General features: G+C 37.8%; 1 protein-coding gene across 1 annotated transcript in view; it reads left to right on the plus strand.

Annotated features, from left to right (window-relative positions):
* Positions 1-1,208: 1,208 nt before the first annotated feature.
* The window catches only part of SIK2 (salt-inducible kinase 2), a 116,990-nt gene continuing 105,086 nt past the window's right edge, over positions 1,209-13,112 (plus strand). Inside the window, exons 1-2 of the mRNA XM_010862869.1 lie at positions 1,209-1,850; positions 4,604-4,667. Of these exons, the coding sequence (XP_010861171.1) occupies positions 1,728-1,850; positions 4,604-4,667 (187 nt within the window). The 5' untranslated portion in view covers positions 1,209-1,727. The remainder of the gene's footprint in view (positions 1,851-4,603; positions 4,668-13,112) is intronic.

Here is a 13,112-nt window from a genome sequence, read left to right on the forward strand (position 1 = left end):
TAGGGATTTGGGGCAGGAGGAGAAGGGGATGACAGGATGAGATGGCTGGATGGCATCACCGACTCGATGGACATGAGTTTGGGTAAACTCCAGGAGTTGGTGATGGACAGGGAGGCCTGGCGTGCTGCGATTCATGGGGTCGCAAAGAGTCGGACACGACTGAGCGACTGAACTGAACTGAAGGGAATTAAGTGAGTTGACAAAACTGTAAGTGAAAGTGAAGTTGCTCCTTCACGTCTGACTCTTTGCAATCCCATGGACTGTAGCCTACCACGCTCCTCTGTCCATGGGATTTTCCAGGCAAGAATACTGGAGTGGGTTGCTATTTCGTTCTCCAGGAGATCTTCCTGACCCAGGAATTGAACCTGGGTCTCCTGCCTTGTGGGCAGACACTTTACTGTATGAGCCACCAAGGAATCAGCCTGGTGAATTCAAATCAGTGAATTGACAAATTGAGTCCAATTATCTTGGTTACTTTTTAGGAGCTCTAAATGTTATGGCAGTAAAATGATTGTTGTGCTGTGTCACTTGAGTCGTGTGCAACTCTTTGTGATTCTCTGGACTGTAGTCCACCGAGTTTCTCTGTCCTTGGGATTCGGCAGGCAGGAATACTGGAGTGGGTTGCCGTACCCTCCTCCAGGGAATCTTCCTGACCCAGGGATTGAACCCACAGCTCTTATGTCTCTTGCATTGGCAGGCAGGTTCTTTACCACTAGTGCTACCTGGGAAGCCAGCAATGCAAGAATTGATACTAAAATTATCCTGAAACAACAACATAAAACCTGAATTATGTTCAGAATACTTTTGGGTAGAATGTGAAGTACATTTCAGAATTTCTTCAGAACTTACTATAATTAAGTTTGGGTGGTTCCCAGTTATCTGAAAGTTTTATTTAAGTCAATGACTTATTTCCTAACTAAATGCCTACTGAAATTAAAAAAAAAATAGTTATTTTTAGTTCCATGAAAAAAATTGCACAGTTGTTGTTTTATGACTGCCTAGTTATTCACCTTCAGATGCATCTCCTTCAAATTATTCTGTGTAGCTATGACAGGAAGAGGCCATGTTTTTTGAAAATCAGATTCCTTTAAGTAAAAATTTCATATAATTACTAACATTTGAAGTTTTGCACTTGATTTTTAAAACAAAATTTAATCCAATTGGCATTTTTCAAGTAGTTGGATTTTAATTATTTATACTTAGGTTTTTTTTTTTTTTTCCAGAAAAGTCTGTATGCTTTGGAACCTGTCATTTGCTTTTCTAGACAAATTGAATTTCAGTTATCATAGAAACTATCTTCTATTTGGTTGATGATTTGTTTATAGGTACTTTGCAATGAGATGACGACTTGTTGAAATTGCTGAGATTTTATTTCTTCAGTTTTTAAATGGAGTAAGGAGTTAACTGTTGTACAAAAAGAGAATTATGTTTTATTAAAGTAAAACTTTAAAGGGTTATTATTTTTCATAACACATTAAAATAAAGCTTTAAAGGGTTATTCATCATACCACATTAAAAACACTGCCAAGCAAAATCTGCCACAGCGCCTTATACGTGGCAGATGTTTGAGACAGTAAGATGCATGAATGAGCATTGAATTTAAACTAGTTATCATCATTGTCATGGGGACCTACCTACTGGTAGAGTCTTAGATGTCATTTATTTAAAAAATTTATAACTGGAAAATGTTAACCTTTTTACACTAATTGTATTTATTTGTGTCTGGGATGCAGGTGGCGATAAAAATAATAGATAAATCTCAGCTGGATGAAGTGAACCTTGAGAAAATCTACCGAGAAGTAAAAATAATGAAACTGTTAGACCACCCTCACATAATCAAACTTTATCAGGTATGACTTAACTTTATACTTCTCCATGCTTCTCACATTCAGAACTCTATTTTACATCATCATTTTTCTCTTTTATGTTAGTTTTTTCAGTCTCTAAAAAGATAATTATATGCTTTTATTAATATGAATGTTTCCATTTCTCTATATTTAAAAATTAGGAAATAAAAACTACTCCCAGCTTAATTTTCAGTTGTCTCTCAGACTGTAAGTTATTTACTTTCAAAGTTTGTAGTTGTGCATTTATGATAATCTGCTTAAACCTGCTGGGTTTTGGCGGTGGGTGGTTTAATGGATACAACAGTTTTGCTTATTTAAAAAATAATGCTGTTTATATTATATAAACTACAAAGGCTAAAATAGACTATTACTTTAGTGACATACATTATAATACCTAAAGTCAAGTCTTTATTTGAAAGAGGGTTCTTTTATCAGGTAAAGCAAATCCTTCGTTTAAAAAAAATTAACCTTATTAAGGTATAATTTTTGTAAAATAAACTGCATGAGTTTCAAGTGTAAGCCATGCTTTTTAAAAGGAAGATTTTTCTCAGATTTCTAAAGAGTAATTTATGCTTAAGAATGGTAATGTAATACAAAATGTTTTATATTTCTATTAATATTTAGAATTTTTATATTAGAAAACTATTTTTAAGCTAAAATATTATAGTGTGCTTGCTAGTCTATAACTTTGCTCTCCAAAGTGCAGTGTGTGACCTTAGAGATGTGCTGTGCTCAGCCTATACTTGCTGTGGGAGCTGATGTCAAATTTTCAGAAGTTTTGTGAGTCAGTTAACATGCTGATAGCTCAGAATCAGTGCTGGTAGGAGTATTTTTGCACTGCAGAAATTGGTTTAAAAGAGCCGTTTTCTCCCTCCGTGAGCTAGAGCCAGCACACTTTTGCATGCATGCGTGCTAAGGCACTTCAGTCATGTCCAACTCTGTGTGACCCTGTGGGCTGTAGCCCACCAGACTCCCCTGTCCATGGGATTCTCCAGGCAAGAATACCGGAGTGGGTTGCCATGCCCTTCTCCAGGAGATCTTTCAGACCCAGGGATCGAACCCACGTTTCTTACGTCTCCTGCATTGGCAGGTGTGTGCTTTACCACTAGCGCCACCTGGGAAGCCCAGAACACTACTCTGTGCACTCAGATTGGTTAGCACAAGTGTCCCTCAGGGTATAGTAAAAAAAAATTAGAAGCTCCAATTCTGTTTATCTTTTCTATTTATCTTCTTGTGTTCATTTTATAATGTATGTATTTATAAAATGGCGCAAGTATACAGTTTGTGTCTCTGCATGTATATATTCATAAATACATCTACATATGTGTGTATGTGTACATTTACATGTACACATACATACATATACATATCTGGCTTTATTGAGAGAGATTTTGAGTTTAAACCTTGTGGAAACTGTTGGAGAGCATTTCCGTTAGCTGAGAATGAGAGACTACGGTGTATGTGCCACTCAAAACAATTCCTAAGGTTCTAAACTGCAGAGGGCCTCTTAAATCAAATTTATATCAGAGTACTTCTCCCTTTAAGCTGTTTTTTTTTTTCCCTAAAGAGGATGCTTGTAATAAACTAATCACATGCTTAGAAGTCTGATGAACCATAGCCCAAACTGAGGTTAAAACTACTGTGATTCTTCAACTATACTTCAATTAATAAACAAAGCAAACAAACCAAAAGCTGCCATGATTCACATGATAATTCTGTGTTTATTTGAACTCCAGTAATCAGTTACATTGATTTACTGTTTGACTTGTTTAGACCCAGATTGTAGGTAGCCCTTAGTTTTCTAGCCTGTTTTAGGAACAGTCTTAAATCCGAATGTTAGAGCAAAATTGGTTTTTAGCCTTTCAGTAGATAGTAGTTAAATATTACATTTACTTGCATGTGCCAGTATGTATGTTCCTTTCTAGATTTAGAAAAACTAATGTAAATAAAAATGTATTGCAGTGGAACTGTAGAAGAAGATTTTGAACAATGTTTTAAAATAACAGTACTTTGTAAAAACGTGAAAGTGTAGTAAGAGGATTACCACACTGTGACAGATTAGCTAGGTTATAGGTCAGATTAACAGCTCTATTTTATTATTCGTTTCTTAATCATAATCTACCATATAACACAGCTAGAAAAGTCAGTGAGGAGGTTAAAAAGTTGTTCTTCAAAACTCCTATTACGTGTATCAGTATTTTTCAAACTTGAATGAGAATGATAGTCACCTGAAGGTGTGGTGAAAGTGTAAACCTGTGTCGGTAGGTCTGGCATGGGGTCTGAGAGTTTATGCTTCTAACAGGCGTCTGGGCAGTGCTGCCGCTGCTGGTTGTAAACCACGTTGGAAGACGCACAATCTAGAGTTTTCACAAAAGTATTAGGATAAGGATATTGTCAGTCTTATAAACATCACCAGCTTCCGAATCGTCTATAACTTGATGCTTTTATTAGTTGTTTTAATTTAGGTAATTCCATAGAGGGCTTCCCTGGTGGCTCAGTAGTAAAGAATCCACCTGCCAATGCAGGAGATGCAGGTTCAATCTGTGGGTCAGGAAGATCCCCTAGATAAGGAAATGGCAACACATTCCATTATTCTTGCCTGGAATATCCTATGGACAGAGTAGCCTGGCGAGCTACAGTTCATGGAGTCGCAAAGTTGAACATGATTTAGTGACTAAACAACAACGGTTTCACAGAATGTTGTAGTAAATAGCAATCTTTTCCTGTCAAACTAATATGAAATTACTTATCAATAGGTAATGGAAACCAAAAGCATGTTGTACCTTGTGACAGAATATGCCAAAAATGGAGAAATTTTTGGTAAGCACATTTCTTTCAATCTTTTAATTTGAAAAATGTCAGTAAGCTTTTCGAATAGAGTATTTTCTATTAATTCTCCTACTTGCTTAAAAGTTGCTAATGTGAATTAGAAATTTTAAAGTATTATAATAAAATATACAGTAAGCTAAAAATATGGAATATAATTTGTTCTCTTGTATTTATGATATTAAAGCTATTGCTTAATTCTCTCATCTGTGTTAAAGAGATTGGAAAATCAAAGTTGAGGGAAACTTTCAGTCATACTGCAAAGGAGATTCTTTTAATCTTCCTTTTTACTTTCTTTACCGGGTAAAAGATAAGTCAACAAATATTTATTGAGCTTGTACTATGTCTCAGACATTGTACTAGGTGTAGGGGATACAGTGGTGACCTAAATAACAGTCCCTGCTGTTGTGGCTGTTAGCTTTAGCTGTAGGTCTCTGGAAAGTCACTAAACCTCTCTGGGACTCACAGTTTCTTTATTTCTTAATAAAAAGTATTTGATTAATTGGTTTGTATGACCCATTCTAACTCTTAAAATTATAACTATTTTATTGGTTCTAGCTTTCATCTATTTTATTGTTCCTTTATGGAATAAGAACACCCTAAATAGTCTAAATATTTGGTTTTTTAACCTAAGTCCAAAATTGTTTTTGAAATAGCTTTATTGAGGACTTCACATACAATAAATTGTGTGTACTTAATGTGAACAGTTTAATAAGTTTTCAGACACACGTGTGAAAGAAACCATCACCGCCATCAAGATAACCATCACTTCCCAAAGTTTCTTCGTAACCCTTTGTAATCTCTCTTGCCCCACTTCACCACTAGGCAAGCACTGATGTGTTTTCTGTCACTATAGATTATTTCTTCTGCAGTTTAAAGGTACTCATGTAGTCTGTACCTTTTCTTCATCTGGCTGCTTTCTCTCAGTATAATTATTTTAAGGTCCCTCCATTTAGTTGCACTTATCAGTGTATCATTTCATTTTATTGTAGGTTGTATATAATTTTGTAAGTATACCCCGGGTTGCTTATCCATTTGTATGTGGATGGACATTTCAGTTGGCTTCAGTTTTTGGCTACTATACATGAATCACTGTGAACATTCATGTGTAAGTCTTTAACTTAGAGACTACCGTCAAATAATATTCACCGCTTAACATATAGTATATATTACTATGCTCAGTCACTCAGTCCTGTCCAACTCTTTGCAACCTCATGGACTGTAGCCTGTCAGGCTCCTGTGTTGACGAGATTTTCCAGGCAAGAATACTGGAGTGGGTTGCCGTTTCCTCCTGCAGGAGATCTTCCCGATCCAGGGGTTGAACCCACATCCCTTGCATCTCCTGCATTGGCAGGTGGGTTCTTTACCACTAGCGAGAACCTTAAAATAATATACTTCTTCTTTTTTTAATTAGTTAACTATTTGGCTGTGTCAGGTCTTTGTTGCAGCACCTGAGATCTTCATTGCGTCATGTGGGGGCGTGGGCTCAGAAGTTGTGCACGCAAACTTAGTTGTCCCATGGCATCTTAGTTGGCCCAGGGATCAAACCCATACCCCCTGCATTGCAAGGCAGGTTCTTAATCACTGAATCACCAGAGAAGTCCTTGATGGTATACTTCTGTTCAATGCCTCCTTGCCTTTATTGTCCTGTCATACATTTTATTTATACCTGTTTGATAAAACACAAAATGCAGTGTCATCGTTTTTGTTTAAAAATTTAATTATGTTTTAAAGAGATTTCATTATTTTTAAAACTCATACATTTACTAGTGGACTTACCATTGACACATCCCCATATGTGGATACATGTTTTCTCATCTTTATTCTTTTATTTGGATACATACTTTTATCTGGCATCATTTTTCTTCTGCCTGAAGGACTTCATTTAGCATTTCTTACAGAGCGGGTCTGTTGATGAAATCTTTCAGCTTTTGTGTATCTAAAATAATCCTTATTTTGTCTGTTTTTAAATGACACTTGTACTGGATATGTAATTCTAGGCTGACTTTTTTCCTTCAGTGCTTTAAAGATGTTGCCCCACTGTCTTCTCTTTTGCATTATTTCTGACAAGAAGTCTGCTGTCATTTTTTTCCTTTGTATCTCATATATAAAGTGTGCTCTTTTCCCCTGGCTGCTCCTAAGATTTTCTGTTTATCACTGTTTTTAACAGTTTGATTATGATGTGCCTTTGTATGGTTTTCTTCGTGATTCTTAGGTTTGCTGTTTGTTGCCTCTTAAATTTGTGAATGTTAATTTTTCATGAAATTCATTAAATTTTCAGTCATTATTCTTCTGGCTTTTTCTTCAGAGACTCCAATTACGCATATATTGGGCTGTTTAAAGTCCTCCCGCTGTTCACCGATTCTAATTTAGAAAATTCCTCTTTCTCTCTGCATTTCATTTTGGATGGCTATTATTATTTCTCTGTCTTCAAGTTATTTAAATTCTTTAGCTATTTGTTTCAACTAGAAGCTTCTTAACTGATGTTTTAATACAATTGTGTGGGCTTGAAGCCAAAAAAGTCTAGTTTACAGTGCTGGCTACCCCATGTTAATTGTCTTTCAAGAAATCTTTATTGAAAACTGACTGTATACCACAGACTCTTCTGTGTGGGAAAAATTCCCCAATAAGGAAAACAGACAAAAATTCCTTATCTTAGGAACCTTAGGTTTTATTGTGGAGAGAGAGACAATATGCAAAATAAGTAAATTGTATATAGTATACTAGGTGGTAGTACATGCTATAAAAATAGAAAGGAAGGAAGGGGGCATGTGGAGTGGGAGAGTTGTTTGTGGTATGAGATAGAGTGGTCAGGAAAGGCCTTGCTGACATTTGAGCCAAGACTTGAAAGCAGTCATGTAGATGTAGGGAAATGAGAGTGATCCCAGTAGAGGAAGGAGTAAATGCAAAGGTACTGAGGCAGCAGTGTGCTTGGTGCCTTCAAGGAGTAGCAGGGAGGCCAGTGCAACTGGAAAGAAGCAAGCAAGAGGGAGGAGCCAGCAAGGACGAACAGTAGGAAGGTCAGACAAGATCAGAAAGGTAGAGGTGAGGCAGCAGTGGGGCAGATTTGGGAGCTTTGCAGACCATGTAAGGATTGTGATTCTTACCTTCAATAAAATTAGAGAACCATTCAAGAGGTATTTGAGCAAAGAAGTGATTGCATCTAATTTATATATATATGCATACACACATATTTTTTTTTTTTTATGCTGCATCCCAGAGCTTGTGGGCCAAGAAAGATCTGTATAGTCAAAGCTATGGTTTTCCAGTAGTCATGTATGGATGTGAGAGTTGGACTGTACAGAAAGCTGAGTACTAAAGAATTGATGCTTTTGAACTGTGGTGTTGGAGAAGACTCTTGAGAGTCCCTTGGACTGCAAGGAGAGCAAACCAGTCCATCCTGAAGGAGATCAGTCCTGAATATTCAGTGGAAGGACTGATGCTGAAGCTGAAGCTCCAGTACTATGGCCACCTGATGCAAAGAGCCGACTCATTTGAAAAGACCTGATGCTGGGAAAGATTGAAGGCAGGAGGAGAAGGGGACGACAGAGGATGAGATGGTTGGATGGCTTCACTGACTCAATGGACATGAGTTTGAGCAAGCTCTGGGAGATGGTGAAGCACAGGGAAGTCTGGCATGCTGCAGTCCATGGGGTCTCAAAGAGTCAGACATGACTGAGCAACTGAACAACAACAACAACTGAACAACAACAACAAGAGCTTGTGGGATCTAATTCCCCAACCAGGTATCAAACCCATGCCCCCTTATAGGAAGCACATAGTCTTAGCCACTGGACTACCATGGAAGTTAATATTTTTATAGCATCACTGGCTGCAATGAATAGATAGTAGTGAGCAGTAGATAATAGTGAGCAAGGATGGAAATGGGAGCCCAGGTAGGAGAGATAATGATGGCTCAGACCAGGGTAGCAGAAGTGTGCATGGTGCTAAGTATGCTAATGGTCTGTTTTGGATGAGTAGAATCAGTAGGACTTCTTGACAGATGAAAACCACCCAAATATTGAATATTAGGAAAGAGACCAATGTCTCATCCCTGAGGCAGTCAAACATTAAAAACTTGGAAAAATAGGAAGAACCAGCAAAGAAGAAAAGAAAACTAAGAGAATGCAGTGTCCTGGAAACCAACACATGAAGAAAGTGTTTTCAGGAGGACAGGGTGAGCATCTGTATCAGATGCTGCTGGGAGTCAAGAAAGATGAGGAGTGACATTTAAGCATTGAATTGGCCAAAGCTATGTTGAAGAGCAAATGAGAGAAGAAAACCGGAGAGAGCCAAATACACAGCTCTTAAAAGGATTTCTTCTTCACAAAGAGAGGGCAAAATAGGTGGGAGAAGGTAGTTGAGAAGGGCAATGGGGTCAAGGGAAGGACTTTGAAATCTTTATTCATTGGAATATTTTTTCAAGCTTTAGGCTGCAGTTTTATTGATAAACTAGAGAGAAATGGCTATTATGTGTTAGATGTCATTTTTATGAAAATGGAAAATTCTCAGTTACTCCTTCTTGCTAAGACCTTTGATGATTAAAGTTGAGTCACATTGTTTTATATAAATTGAAGCATAATTTTGAGATTTTTAATATAGAAATTTTATTTTGAATGTAAAATGGCCAGAGTAAATATGGAAGATAAGACACAGTAAGCTGTAGATTTAAGTAGTTGCAAGCAAAGCCAGTTTCTCATGTGGTACCCATGAGGACAGTAAAATAGAAGTGAGAAGATGCAGTCCATAGAATATTAATCAAGTAGTGAAAATATATATATAACATTCCCAGTCGATTCTGAGCTGAAAACCTTTTCAGTCTGTTTTAGATGACACAAATGTGATGTCGAACTATGTATGAAGAACTATATGTTAAAATCTATTGTTCATGTTTATAATATTGAGGTTACTCTTTACAAATACACCTTTAGCGCCTCCTCTGTGCTGGAGGGCATTGTGGGCTTTTTTTTTTTCTTTTTTTTTGGCTGCTGGTGTGTCTTCACTGGGGCCCATAGGCTTTCCCTAGTTGTGGGACACGGGCTTAGTTGTCCTGCAGCATGTGGGATCTTGGTTGCATGACCAGAAATTGAACCCACATCCTTTGCATTGGAAGGTAAATTCTAAGTACTGGACCACCAGGGAAGTCCCTGTGTTCTCCCCACAACACACACCTTTTTTTTTTTTTTTTCCCATTCCCTTAGTTTAAAGGTTACCAGCAAGTCATACTTTGTGTTCTTGGAAAATAACTTGAAAATTAAATCCTGTTTTCCACAGTCATCACCCTTATCTAGGCTTTCATCACCTCATTTCAATTATGAAGACCTCATATTTTATCACCCTCTCTTTCTTTTCCAGTCAAGTACATTTCTGATATACTTCCTTTTTAATCTTCCCCAACTATTAGTTTTATTATATTACTACTGTGTTGTTTAACCGTTACTTACCTTCCTATTACTTATTGGATAAAATTCAGACTTCAGTCTGCAAATAGGGTAGCTCCACTAAGTAAATGAATGTGTCCAGTTATTCCTTACATAGGTCCACAGATGATCCTTAGTTATGGATAACCAGTTGCCTCAGTGAATAATCAGTCTTCCTTCCTTCTTCCCTCCCTCCCTCTCTTCTTCCATCTCTTTCTTTCCATCTTTCTTGGTCTGTATCTTTCTATCTTACAAGTTTTATTTTTATAAAAGTTAAACATGTACTTGGGTAAGAAGTTAAATAATTCTGCCAAATTTGTTACGAAAAAACACCAGTTTTCCATCCTCTTCTCCACACCTATTTCTCTTTCACAGGGGCTGCTACTTGCACTTCTTTCAGCTGATTAATCAGATTTGCTTCCATTTTCCTAAGTAATATGATTATATTGCAGCTTCTGGCTTTTTCTGTTTAAGGCACAGTTTTTTGAATACTTCTTGAATTCTTTACCTACTCCTATAAGTAAACAGCATATGTTAGAGAGGTGTGTAGGGTCAGTTGTGAAAAACCTTGAGTGTTTTGATAAAGGGTTAGGATGATTTGTTAGAGTGGGCAGCTGTGAGCCAAAAGGTGATGATGAGCCAAAAGGTAGTTATCTGTGTGAGGTCTTGCTTAGGAAGATAAATCCAACAGGGGTATGTAGTGTGAAGTAAAGGAGGAAAGAAGCCATCTAGGAGATTATTTTATTGTCTAGAGATAGGAGGCTGAATGCCTAGATTAAGATGTTAGTTGTCAGATTCTTATATGCAGAACTTATATGCAGAGTACATCATGCGAAATGCTGGGCTGGATGAAGCACAAGCTGGAATCAAGATTGCTAGGAGAAATATCAATAATCTCAGATATGCAGATGACACCACCCTTACGGCAGAAAACGAAGAAAAACTGAAGAGCCTCTTGATGCAAGTGAAAGAGGAGAGTGAAAAAGTTGGCTTAAAGCTCAACATTCAGAAAACTAAGATCATGGCATCCAGTCCCATCACTTCATGGGAAATAGATGGGGAAACAGTGGAAACAGTGTCAGACTTTATTTTTTTGGGTTCCAAAATCACTGCAGATGGTGACTTCAGCTATAAATTAAAAGATGCTTCCTCCTTGTAAGAAAAGTTGTGACCAACCTAGACAGCGTATTGAAAGCAGAGACATTACTTTGCCAACAAAGGTCTGTCTAGTCAAAGCTATGGTTTTTCCAGTAGTCATGTATGGATGTAAGAGTTGGACTATAAAGAAAGCTGAGTGCTGAAGAATTGATGCTTTTGAACTGTGGTGTTGGAGAAGACTCTTTGAGAGTCCCTTGGACTTCAAGGAGATCCAACCAGTCAATCCTAAAGAAAATCAGTTCTAAATATTCATTGGAAGGACTGATGCTGAAGCTGAAGCTCCAATATTTTGGCCACCTGATACAAAGAACTGACTCATTTGAAAAAACCCTGATGCTGGGAAAGACTGAAGGCAGGAGGAGAAGGGGACGACAGAGGATGAGGTGGTTGGATGGCATCACCGACTCAATGGACATGAGTTCAATGGAAAGGGAAGCCTGGCATGCTGCAGTTCATGGGGTTGCAAAGAGTCGGACACGACTGAGTGACTGAATGAACTGAACTGTCAGATTCTTGAGAAAAGATTTTAGGCAAGAGATATTTCCTAAATAACAGCATTTATTGAGTACTCCTTTTCATTGGGTGCTATTTAAAGTACTTTATATGAATTATTTATTTAAGCCTCACAAAAACCTTGTATAATAAGATAGGCACGGAAAGATTCAGTAATTTTTCCATAGAAAGTAAAGAAAGTTAAGTCGTTCAGTCGTGTCTGACTCTTTGCAACCCCATGGACTGTAGCCCACCAGGCTCCTCCATCCATGGGATTCTCCAGGCAAGAATACTGGAGCGGGTTGCCATTTCCTTCTCCAGGGGATCTTCCTGACCCAGGGATGGAACCCAGGTCTCCCACAATGCAGGCAGATGCTTTAACCTCTGAGCCACCAGGGAAGCCCTACACAGCAAGTATGTGGGAAAGTCTGAATTTGAACCATGCAGTTCCTGAGTCTATACATTAGTAATTATAATCTGTCAGTTCACAAGAGAGGAAAACAGAGAGAGTTACATTTTAAAGCAGATGTGATTGAAGAATATTTGTGATGTGGGATGACAGCAATAGAGAGACCTGGTTCCCAACTAGAAATTTACAAATTAGATTTTAAATGTGCTGTCAGAGATAACATCAGGACATCTAGTTTGATGTGAGCTGTTGGCAGTTGAAGATATAGAAGCAAATGACATTCAAAAGAGAACTTAAATTCAACAGAAAAAAGACAAACAACCCAGTTTAACAATGTGCAAAAACTAGAACCAAGCACTTCACAAAAGAAGATATATTAATGGTCAATAAGCACTTGAAAAATTTCTCAACATAATTAATCACCAGAGAAATGCAAATTAAAAGTCACAGTGAGATAACATTACATATCAACTAGAATATTTTACATTTTAAAGATTATAGTAAATGTTAGTGAGAATCAGTTCAATTCAGTTCAGTCGCTCAGTCATGTCCTACTCTTTGCGACCCTATTGACTGCAGCATGCCAGGCTTCCCTCTCCATCACCAACTCCTGGAATCCACCCAAACTCCTGTCCTTTGAGTCGGTGATGCCATCCAACCATCTCATCCTCTGTCGTCCCATTCTCTTCCTGCCCTCAATCTTTCCCAGCATCAGGGTCTCTTCCAATGAGTCAGCTCTTGGCATCAGGTGGCCAAAGTATTGGAGTTTCAGCTTCAACATCAGTCCTTCCAATGAACACACAAGACTGATATCCTTTAGGATGGACTGGTTGGATCTCCTTGCTGTCCAAGGGACTCTGAAGAGTCTTCTCCAACACCATAGTTCAAAAGCATCAATCTTTGGCACTCAGCTTTCTTTATAGTCCAACTCTCACATCCATGCATGACCACTGGAAAAAC

Source organism: Bison bison, unplaced genomic scaffold (genome assembly GCF_000754665.1).
Source record: "Bison bison bison isolate TAMUID 2011002044 unplaced genomic scaffold, Bison_UMD1.0 scf7180017864485, whole genome shotgun sequence".
In the NCBI taxonomy this organism is placed as follows: Eukaryota; Metazoa; Chordata; class Mammalia; order Artiodactyla; family Bovidae; genus Bison; species Bison bison.